We start from the raw sequence: 12,500 nt of genomic DNA on the forward strand, positions 1-12,500 counted from the left end.
TTAAATTACAAATAATTAAAACATTTTAATGGATTACATTACATTATTTAGAGACAAAATATTCTTATTACATTCAGAAATATTGTTAAATATTTAAGTTGAAATTGACATAAAAAGTCCTAATCAGGACATGATCAGGAAAATTATTTAAAAGTGTAATTATATTAATAATTATGATATTAAAACGTTCAATTTGTCTAACTAAGTCGAAATTTTTACTTTAAAAGTCCTAATCATGATATTAAACTCGATATTGACATAAGTTGAAATTGACATAAAAAGATAATGAAATAAAATGACATTGAAATTATGACTTAAAAATGTACACTTAAGATCTAATTATTATATTAAAAAGTTGAAATTTACATACTAAGTCATAAATATGACATGCAAATGTGAAATTATGACACATAAACGTTAAAAAGTTATATAATTAATATAATTTTTATATAATTAATATAGTTATTAAATTAATATAAGGTGAAATTATGATTTACTAATATTTCTGAATGTTATAATAATTATATTATCAATTAAATTAAATGTTTAAGTTACAAATAATATTTTATTTTAGAGACAAAAAATATTAAAAAGTTGAAATTGACTTGAAAAAGTCATATAATTTAGACTTGTCCAAATTATGACTTACTACATCATATTTTTTACTTAAAAAGTAATAATAATGATATTAAAGAGTTGAAATTGACATAAAAAGTCATAATTATGACCTAAAAATGTGAAATTATGACTCAAGAAGTTGTAATTAAAAAGTTATATAATTCTATTAAAAATTTTAATTGTCTAACTAAATCAATATTTTGACTTTAAAAGTCCTAATCATGATATTAAACTCGATATTGACATAAGTTGAAAATGACTTAAAAAGATAATGAAATAAAAAGACATTGAAATTATGACTTAAAAAATAATTTAGACTTAAGACCTAATTATGATATTAAAAAGTTGAAATTTACATACTAAGTCATAATTATGACATGAAAATGTGAAATTATGACTTAAGAAGTTGTAAAATTTTGAATTAAAAAGTATGATATAATAATTATGATATTAAAAAGTTAAATTTGTCTTACTAAGTCAAAAGGTTTTGACTTAAAAAGTCCTAATCATGATAAATAAACTTGATATAGACATACGTTGAAATTGACTTAAAAAGATAATGAAATAAAAAGTCATTGAAATTATGACTTAAAATTTAGACTTAAAATTAAGGTTAAGTTTCTGAATGTCATAATAATTAGATTATCCATTAAATTAAAGATTTAAATTACAAATATTTTTTAATTTTAGATACAAAAACATAGATAAAAAAGTTCAAATTGACTTGAAAAAGTAATATCATTTAGACTTGACCAAATTATGACTTACTACATCCTATTTTTTACTTGAAAAATCATAACTATGATATTAAAGAGTTGAAATTGACATAAAAAGTCATAATTATGTCATGAAAATGTGAAATTTTGACTCAAGAAGTTTTTTTAAAAAATTATTTAAAAGTATAATATATATTTATGATATTAAAAACTTCAATTTGTCTTAGTTCGAAATGTTGACTTTAAAAGATTTTGAATTAAACAGTCCTAGTCATGATATTAAAGTCGATATTGACATAAGTTGAAAGTGACATAAAAAGATAATGAAATATTTAGACTTCAGAACTTAAAATTTAGACCCAATTATGATATTAAAAAGTTGAAATTGGCTTGAAAAAATCATATAATTTAGACTTGCCCAAATTAAAACAAGTACAGTGAAGGGGGGATAAATGTACAGTTTCTACAGTGTAGTAAAATCTATTAAGCCTATGGAAAGTTCACTAAAACCTTATGTGTGTGTGTGTGTGTGTGTGTGTGTGTGTGTGTGTGTGTGTGTGTGTGTGTGTGTGTGTGTGTGTGTGTGTGTGTGTGTGTGTGTGTGTGCACGCTTGTGTGCGTGTGTGTGTGCGTGTGTGTGCGTGTGTGCGCGTGTGTGTGTGTATGTGTGTGTCTAACAGATCGTCTTCAGGAAGGTCTTTCACGGCTGTCCTCTGAAGCTCAACTGCTCGACCTCATGGGAACATCCCATCACTAAAGGTAAGCGTCCATCCACCTAATTAATTAATTAATTAATTAATGAATCCTAATTAATCCTCAGAGCCGAAACCCGTCAGTAACGCTCAGAGGTGGACAGTAACTAAGTACATTTACTTGAGTATTGAACTTAAGTTCACTTTTTGAGTCTCTGTGCTTTACTGGAGTATTATTTTTTCTGTAAACTTCTGACTTTAACTTCACTCCATCTGAAAGACAAATATCGTCCTCTTTACTCCACTACATTTCTATCAAGGTCCTCGAAGTGGAAAGTCGTTTCTGTCGCAGCTTTGAAAGTCAGTGATGATTTTTTTCTTCTTTTAAAGGTGTTTGGGTTTTTGCAGAAAGCCTTTCAGGAATCACTCTTGTAGAGTCTCGTGAAGTTCAATGATTTCACAGCATTTATTAAACACTGATTTATAGTTTAGAGCAAAATGGAAGAAGACGGATGTCCAAATGCTCATTTAGTGGAGGATTCACATAAACAAAGTTGATTCTGTCTTCAGTGAAGGTGAACAGTGTGAGAATATCAGATGTGTATCAGTGTATTGGATCCGTGCATTCGGCCTTAAAGTGACAGCAGCTTTGTAACTTTTCTACAAGTATTTAAATGAGTTTAAGTTAGTCGTCTGCTAGTGTGTCAGATGGAGCGTCACTGACTGGCTTAAACCATGATGGCATAATGTGCATTTATACAACTATAATACAATAATGCGGTGACATAAAGAAGGACATTTACTTTTGATACTTAAGAAGTTTTGAAAACAAATACTTCTGTACTTTTACTCCAGTAAAAATCTGTTTTTACAACTTTCACTTGTAAGGAATAATATTTCACCAGCAGTACTTTTACTTTTACTCAAGTAATGAAGTTGTTTATTTGTCCTTTAGATCAGCACCTGATCTTTGGGGCCGATGAGGGCATCTTCACACTAAACCTCAACGGCTCTGAGACGACCATGGAGCTGGTGAGGAAACGAACACTTCCTGTTATTCCTGAGGACACTTATTGCTCGTTTTCATCCCTCTCTTCTCTCTCTCTCTCTCTCTCTCTCTCTCTCTCTCTCTCTCTCTCTCTCTCTCTCTCTCTCTCAGCTGTTTCCGGGCAAGTGTGTGTGGGTTTACACCATCGGGAACGTCTTAATGTCCGTCTCAGGTGAGGAACAATCAACCGTATGATGATGGGAATAATGGGAACCTGAATTTCAAACACCTTTATTTATTTAACGCTTTATACTATACGCATAGAAGCCCAATTCTGTCACTTAGGAAAAATAACATCATGCATTTTGTATATTGTATATTACAAAAAGTCTCAATTATGACATACTAAGTCATTATTATGACATAGAAATGTGAAATTATGACTTGAAGTTGTAAAATTTAGATTTAAGAAGTCCTAATCATGATATTGAAGTCGAAATTGACATAAAAACATTATGAAATAAAAAGTTGAATTATAATTTATTTATGAAAAATCATAAAGTTTGACTTAAATGGATAGTTCAAACCTGTATGAATTTATTTCTTCTGCTGAACACAAAAGAAGATATTTTGAAGAATGTTTGTGTCCAAGCAGATTTTGTGCCCCATTGACTTCCATAATATTGTTTTCCCTATTATGGTAGTCAATGGCGCCCAAAATCTGCTTATATACAAACATTCTTCAAAGTATCTTCCTTTGTGTTCAGCAGAAGAAAGAAATTCATACAGGTTTGAAACAACTGGGAGAGTAAATGATGACAGAAATTAAATTTTTGAGTGAACTATCCATTTAATTCCTAATTATGATATTACATTTTTTATTTATCATAAAAAGTCATGATTATGACATATGGAGGTGAAATTATGACTTAAGAAGTTGTAAAAATTTAGAATTAAAAAGTCCTAATTATGATAATAAATAGTTGAATTTGTCGTAAAAAGTCTGACATAAAAAAATGAAATTATGACTTACTAAGTCAAAAATTAAACTTAAAAAGTTTTTGATTTAAAAAGTCATCATGATATTGAAGTTGATATTGACATAAAAAACATTATGAAATAAAAAGTTAAAATTATATGTTTTTTTGAAAAAGCATAAAATCTAGACTTAAATCATAATTATGATATTATAAAAGTTGAAATTAAGATACTAAGTCATAATTGTGACATAAAAACATCAAATTATGACAAAAAGATTTTGACTTAAAAAAATCCTAATCATGATATTTGAAGATGATATTGACATAAAAACAAATAAAAAGTCATGATTATGACATAAAAAGGTGAAATTATGATTTAATACATTTACATTTTGACTTAAAAGGTCCTAATCATGATATTGAAGTTGATTTTGATATATATGGCAATTCACATAAAAATTCATAATTAGGAAAAAATGGTTGGACTTAAAAAGTAATTTAAAAAAATTGACACAAGTCCTAATTGTGATATTAAAAAGTTGAATTTGCCATAAAAAGTCATAATTATGACATAATTTACTTAAATTAAATTAAAAATAAAAAAAAACTTAAATTAAAATTGAATTATGACTTACTACGTAAGAATTGTAACTTAAAAAGAAGTGAAATTATAATGTTAAAGTTGAAAAACTCCCAATTATGAAAAAAAGTCTGAACAATGACATGCTAAATCAAAATTATAAGATGAAAAGTTTTACTTAAAAAGGTTTTGACTCAGTCCTAGTTATGATATTAAAGTTTATATTGGCACAAGTTGATATTCAGTCTTAAAAAGTCATAGTTATGACATAAAAATTTGGAATTGTGACATAAAAAGTCTTAATTATGATATTAAAATGTTGGAATTGAAAAAAATCATAAGTATGACATAAAATTAAGTTGAAATTTTGATATTTTGATATTTAATTGTATATAAAAAAGTCCTAATTGTGCAATAAAAGGTTAAATTATGACTTTAAAAAGTCCTAATTATATTAAAAAAGTTTAATTTGTCATAAAAAGTCATAATTATGACGACATAATTTGGAATTGTGACAAAAAGTCTAAATTGTGATGTTAAAATATTAGCATTGACATAAAAATTCATAAGTATGACATAAAAAGTCGAAATTAACATTTCGATTTTTTATTATTTTTTATATGACTATGAATTTTATATTTAATTTGATTTTTTTGATTTTTTATGTAATTTCTGGTGTGTGTATGTGTGTAAACAGGAAGGTCCTCGCAGCTGCACTCGCACGCACTGAAGGAGCTGTACGATCAGACGCGCAGAGAGCATCGCATCGTTGCCTTGCCGACACACAGACTGTTGCCACGGTAACCGCCTCCTTTTGCCACATCATATGCGTTTAAATTATTAAAGTGCCCTATTTTACTTTTTCCGATATTCTAGAATATAAGACATATCATAATGGTAACTATATTGCAAAAGGTAGTGCTGCCGGTAAATTAGTTACTTAGTAACGCGTCACTCTAATCTGACGACTTTTCTCCAGTAGCGAGTAATCTAACACGTTACTGTAATCTGATGACTTTTCTCCAGTAACGAGTAATCTAACGCGTTACTCTAATCTGATGACTTTTCTCCAGTAATGAGTAATCTAACGCGTTACTCTAATCTGACGACTTTTCTCCAGTAGCGAGTAATCTAACACGTTACTCTAATCTGACGACTTTTCTCCAGTAACGAGTAATCTAACGCGTTACTCTAATCTGACGACTTTTCTCCAGTAATGAGTAATCTAACGCTTTACTCTAATCTGACGACTTTTCTCCAGTAACGAGTAATCTAACAGGTTACTCTAATCTGACGACTTTTCTCCATTAGCGAGTAATGTAACGCGTTACTCTAATCTGACGACTTTATTCCAGTAATTAGTAATCTAATGCGTTACTCTAATCTGACGACTTTTCTCCAGTAATGAGTAATCTAACGCGTTACTCTAATCTGACTACTTTTCTCCAGTAACGAGTAATCTAACGCGTTACTCTAATCTGACGACTTTATTCCAGTAATGAGTAATCTAACGCGTTACTCTAATCTGACGACTTTATTCCAGTAATGAGTAATCTAACGCGTTACTCTAATCTGACGACTTTATTCCAGTAATGAGTAATCTAACGCGTTACTCTAATCTGACGACTTTTCTCTAGTAACGAGTAATCTAACGCGTTACTCTAATCTGACGACTTTTCTCCAGTAACGAGTAATCTAACGCGTTACTCCAATCTGAAGACTTTTCTCCAGTAGCGAGTAATCTAACGTGTTACTCTAATCTGACAACTTTTCTCCAGTAGCGAGTAATCTAACGCGTTACTCTAATCTGATGACTTTTCTCCAGTAACGAGTAATCTAACGCGTTACTCTAATCTGACGACTTTTCTCCAGTAATGAGTAATCTAATGCGTTACTCTAATCTGACGACTTTTCTCCAGTAGTGAGTAATCTAAAGCGTTACTCTAATCTGACGACTTTTCTCCAGTAGCGAGTAATCTAACGCGTTACTCTAATCTGATGACTTTTCTCCAGTAATGAGTAATCTAACGCTTTACTCTAATCTGACGACTTTTCTCCAGTAATGAGTAATCTAACGCGTTACTCTAATCTGACGACTTTTCTCCAGTAGTGAGTAATCTAAAGCGTTACTCTAATCTGACGACTTTTCTCCAGTAGCGAGTAATCTAACGCGTTACTCTAATCTGACGACTTTTCTCCAGTAGCGAATAATCTAACGCGTTACTCTAATCTGAAGACTTTTCTCCAGTAGCGAGTAATCTAACGCTTTACTCTAATCTGACGACTTTTCTCCAGTAACGAGTAATCTAACAGGTTACTCTAATCTGACGACTTTTCTCCATTAGCGAGTAATGTAACGCGTTACTCTAATCTGACGACTTTATTCCAGTAATTAGTAATCTAACGCGTTACTCTAATCTGACGACTTTTCTCCAGTAATGAGTAATCTAACGCGTTACTCTAATCTGACTACTTTTCTCCAGTAACGAGTAATCTAATGCGTTACTCTAATCTGACGACTTTTTTCAATAACGAGTAATCTAACGCGTTACTCTAATCTGACGACTTTATTCCAGTAATGAGTAATCTAACGCGTTACTCTAATCTGACGACTTTATTCCAGTAATGAGTAATCTAACGCGTTACTCTAATCTGACGACTTTTCTCCAGTAACGAGTAATCTAACGCGTTACTCTAATCTGACGACTTTTCTCCAGTAACGAGTAATCTAACGCGTTACTCTAATCTGAAGACTTTTCTCCAGTAATGAGTAATCTAACGCGTTACTCTAATCGGACGACTTTTCTCCAGTAGCGAGTAATCTAACGTGTTACTCTAATCTGACAACTTTTCTCCAGTAGCGAGTAATCTAACGTGTTACTCTAATCTGATGACTTTTCTCCAGTAACGAGTAATCTAAAGCGTTACTCTAATCTGACGACTTTTCTCCAGTAACGAGTAATCTAACGCGTTACTCTAATCTGATGACTTTTCTCCAGTAATGAGTAATCTAACGCTTTACTCTAATCTGACGACTTTTCTCCAGTAACGAGTAATCTAACAGGTTACTCTAATCTGACGACTTTTCTCCATTAGCGAGTAATCTAACGCGTTACTCTAATCTGACGACTTTATTCCAGTAATTAGTAATCTAACGCGTTACTCTAATCTGACGACTTTTCTCCAGTAATGAGTAATCTAACGTGTTACTCTAATCTGATGACTTTTCTCCAGTAGTGAGTAATCTAACGCGTTACTCTAATCTGATGACTTTTCTCCAGTAATGAGTAATCTAACGCGTTACTCTAATCTGATGACTTTCTCCAGTAACGAGTAATCTAACGCGTTACTATAATCTGACGACTTTTCTCCAGTAATGAGTAATCTAACGCGTTACTCTAATCTGATGACTTTTCTCCAGTAGCGAGTAATCTAACGCGTTACTCTAATCTGACTACTTTTCTCCAGTAGCGAGTAATCTAACGCGTTACTCTAATCTGACGACTTTTCTCCAGTAGCGAGTAATCTACCGCGTTACTCTGATCTGACGACTTTTCTCCAGTAGCGAGTAATCTAACGCGTTACTCTAATCTGATGACTTTTCTCCAGTAGCGAGTAATCTACCGCGTTACTCTGATCTGACGACTTTTCTCCAGTAGCGAGTAATCTAACGCGTTACTCTAATCTGACGACTTTTCTCCAGTAGCGAGTAATCTACCGCGTTACTCTGATCTGACGACTTTTCTCCAGTAGCGAGTAATCTAACGCGTTACTCTAATCTGATGACTTTTCTCCAGTAGCGAGTAATCTACCGCGTTACTCTGATCTGACGACTTTTCTCCAGTAGCGAGTAATCTAACGCGTTACTCTAATCTGACGACTTTATTCCAGTAGCGAGTAATCTAACGCGTTACTCTAATCTGACGACTTTTCTCCAGTAGCGAGTAATCTAACGTGTTACTCTAATCTGACGACTTTTTTCAATAACGAGTAATCTAACGCGTTACTCTAATCTGACGACTTTATTCCAGTAATGAGTAATCTAACGCGTTACTCTAATCTGACGACTTTTTTCAATAACGAGTAATCTAACGCGTTACTCTAATCTGACGACTTTTCTCCAGTAACGAGTAATCTACCGCGTTACTCTAATCTGACGACTTTTCTCCAGTAGCGAGTAATCTACCGCGTTACTCTGATCTGACGACTTTTCTCCAGTAGCGAGTAATCTAACGCGTGACTCTAATCTGACGACTTTTCTCCAGTAACGAGTAATCTAACGCGTTACTCTAATCTGACGACTTTTCTCCAGTAGCGAGTAATCTACCGCGTTACTCTGATCTGACGACTTTTCTCCAGTAGCGAGTAATCTAACGCGTTACTCTAATCTGACGACTTTTCTCCAGTAGTGAGTAATCTAAAGCGTTACTCTAATCTGACGACTTTTCTCCAGTAGCGAGTAATCTAACGCGTTACTCTAATCTGACGACTTTTCACCAGTAGCGAATAATCTAACGCGTTACTCTAATCTGAAGACTTTTCTCCAGTAGCGAGTAATCTAACGCTTTACTCTAATCTGATGACTTTTCTCCAGTAACGAGTAATCTAACAGGTTACTCTAATCTGACGACTTTTCTCCATTAGCGAGTAATGTAACGCGTTACTCTAATCTGACGACTTTATTCCAGTAATTAGTAATCTAACGCGTTACTCTAATCTGACGACTTTTCTCCAGTAATGAGTAATCTAACGCGTTACTCTAATCTGACTACTTTTCTCCAGTAACGAGTAATCTAATGCGTTACTCTAATCTGACGACTTTTTTCAATAACGAGTAATCTAACGCGTTACTCTAATCTGACGACTTTATTCCAGTAATGAGTAATCTAACGCGTTACTCTAATCTGACGACTTTATTCCAGTAATGAGTAATCTAACGCGTTACTCTAATCTGACGACTTTTCTCCAGTAACGAGTAATCTAACGCGTTACTCTAATCTGACGACTTTTCTCCAGTAACGAGTAATCTAACGCGTTACTCTAATCTGAAGACTTTTCTCCAGTAATGAGTAATCTAACGCGTTACTCTAATCGGACGACTTTTCTCCAGTAGCGAGTACTCTAATCTGACAACTTTTCTCCAGTAGCGAGTAATCTAACGTGTTACTCTAATCTGATGACTTTTCTCCAGTAACGAGTAATCTGAAGCGTTACTCTAATCTGACGACTTTTCTCCAGTAACGAGTAATCTAACGCGTTACTCTAATCTGATGACTTTTCTCCAGTAATGAGTAATCTAACGCTTTACTCTAATCTGACGACTTTTCTCCAGTAACGAGTAATCTAACAGGTTACTCTAATCTGACGACTTTTCTCCATTAGCGAGTAATCTAACGCGTTACTCTAATCTGACGACTTTATTCCAGTAATTAGTAATCTAACGCGTTACTCTAATCTGACGACTTTTCTCCAGTAATGAGTAATCTAACGTGTTACTCTAATCTGATGACTTTTCTCCAGTAGTGAGTAATCTAACGCGTTACTCTAATCTGATGACTTTTCTCCAGTAATGAGTAATCTAACGCGTTACTCTAATCTGATGACTTTTCTCCAGTAACGAGTAATCTAACGCGTTACTATAATCTGACGACTTTTCTCCAGTAATGAGTAATCTAACGCGTTACTCTAATCTGATGACTTTTCTCCAGTAGCGAGTAATCTAACGCGTTACTCTAATCTGACTACTTTTCTCCAGTAGCGAGTAATCTAACGTGTTACTCTAATCTGACGACTTTTTTCAATAACGAGTAATCTAACGCGTTACTCTAATCTGACGACTTTATTCCAGTAATGAGTAATCTAACGCGTTACTCTAATCTGACGACTTTTTTCAATAACGAGTAATCTAACGCGTTACTCTAATCTGACGACTTTTCTCCAGTAACGAGTAATCTACCGCGTTACTCTAATCTGACGACTTTTCTCCAGTAGCGAGTAATCTACCGCGTTACTCTGATCTGACGACTTTTCTCCAGTAGCGAGTAATCTAACGCGTGACTCTAATCTGACGACTTTTCTCCAGTAACGAGTAATCTAACGCGTTACTCTAATCTGACGACTTTTCTCCAGTAGCGAGTAATCTACCGCGTTACTCTGATCTGACGACTTTTCTCCAGTAGCGAGTAATCTAACGCGTTACTCTAATCTGACGACTTTTCTCCAGTAGCGAGTAATCTACCGCGTTACTCTGATCTGACGACTTTTCTCCAGTAGCGAGTAATCTAACGCGTTACTCTAATCTGACGACTTTTTTCCAGTAGCGGGTAATCTAACGCGTTACTCTGATCTGACGACTTTTCTCCAGTAATGAGTAATCTAACGCGTTACTCTAATCTGATGACTTTTCTCCAGTAGCGAGTAATCTACCGCGTTACTCTGATCTGACGACTTTTCTCCAGTAGCGAGTAATCTAACGCGTTACTCTAATCTGACGACTTTTCTCCAGTAACGAGTAATCTAACGCGTTACTCTAATCTGACGACTTTATTCCAGTAGCGAGTAATCTAACGCGTTACTCTAATCTGACGACTTTTCTCTAGTAGCGAGTAATCTAACGTGTTACTCTAATCTGACGACTTTTTTCAATAACGAGTAATCTAACGCGTTACTCTAATCTGACGACTTTATTCCAGTAATGAGTAATCTAACGCGTTACTCTAATCTGACGACTTTTTTCAATAACGAGTAATCTAACGCGTTACTCTAATCTGACGACTTTTCTCCAGTAACGAGTAATCTACCGCGTTACTCTAATCTGACGACTTTTCTCCAGTAGCGAGTAATCTACCGCGTTACTCTGATCTGACGACTTTTCTCCAGTAGCGAGTAATCTAACGCGTTACTCTAATCTGACGACTTTTCTCCAGTAGCGAGTAATCTAACGCGTTACTCTAATCTGATGACTTTTCTCCAGTAGCGAGTAATCTACCGCGTTACTCTGATCTGACGACTTTTCTCCAGTAGCGAGTAATCTAACGCGTTACTCTAATCTGACAACTTTTCTCCAGTAACGAGTAATCTAACGCGTTACTCTAATCTGACGACTTTATTCCAGTAGCGAGTAATCTAACGCGTTACTCTAATCTGACGACTTTTCTCCAGTAGCGAGTAATCTAACGTATTACTATTTCCAAACCAGTAATCAGATTAAAGTAATTCATCCAAGTCACTGTGAGTTACCATGTCAGTCATTTTCCTTAGTAAAAAATGTAATATATATATATATTTGCTTTCTTCTTGCGTCTCGGGGAGAGTATTTTTTCAGGAAATATTTTTTAATTTCAATTTAAAATGTCAAATTGTTGACGTTACTGTTAAAAATGCACTTCTAATAAAGTGAGTGTTGGCAAAAACGTTTATTATTTCTGTGTTGAGGCGGCGGCAGCGGTGTTGTCAGAAACTGCTGAATGTAACTAATAAAGTAACTTGTAATCTTACTTAGTAACTTTTAAAATCAAGTAATCTGTAAAGTAACTAAGTTACTTTTTAAAGGAGTAATCAGTAATCAGATTACTTTTTCAAAGTAACATTGGTAAAAGGTCTGAAAGATCAAAGTGAAGAAAATTCACCAGTCACCTGACCAATCAGAGAAGACTGGGCCGAGCCGCAGCCGAGCCAGTCAGAGCTGAGCCGCTCTCAGAAAGGCGGGGCTTAGAGAGCCTGAATGCTCTGAAGCGTTTCAGACGCTGTGAGATGATGGCACACTTATAGTGGTGTTGACTTTGAATGCATGTGAAGCTGTTGTAGGAGAAACAAAAGCAAAATTAGAAACCTTTAAAAATAGGCACTTTAACAACACTTGCTGTAGCAACACTGATGCGTGTTTGATTCCAACCGCACGTGTGCATTAAAACAGAGAAACCGCAC

The 12,500-nt window shown here is 34.0% G+C and overlaps 1 protein-coding gene across 1 annotated transcript in view; it reads left to right on the forward strand.

Moving 5' to 3' along the window:
• Window positions 1-12,500, forward strand: part of LOC137084917 (mitogen-activated protein kinase kinase kinase kinase 5) — a 61,555-nt gene that overhangs the window by 40,528 nt on the left and 8,527 nt on the right. Inside the window, exons 22-25 of the mRNA XM_067451467.1 lie at window positions 2,015-2,093; window positions 2,982-3,058; window positions 3,186-3,246; window positions 5,272-5,374. Of these exons, the coding sequence (XP_067307568.1) occupies window positions 2,015-2,093; window positions 2,982-3,058; window positions 3,186-3,246; window positions 5,272-5,374 (320 nt within the window). The remainder of the gene's footprint in view (window positions 1-2,014; window positions 2,094-2,981; window positions 3,059-3,185; window positions 3,247-5,271; window positions 5,375-12,500) is intronic.

This window comes from Pseudorasbora parva, chromosome 8 (assembly GCF_024679245.1).
Source record: "Pseudorasbora parva isolate DD20220531a chromosome 8, ASM2467924v1, whole genome shotgun sequence".
Lineage (NCBI taxonomy): Eukaryota > Metazoa > Chordata > Actinopteri > Cypriniformes > Gobionidae > Pseudorasbora > Pseudorasbora parva.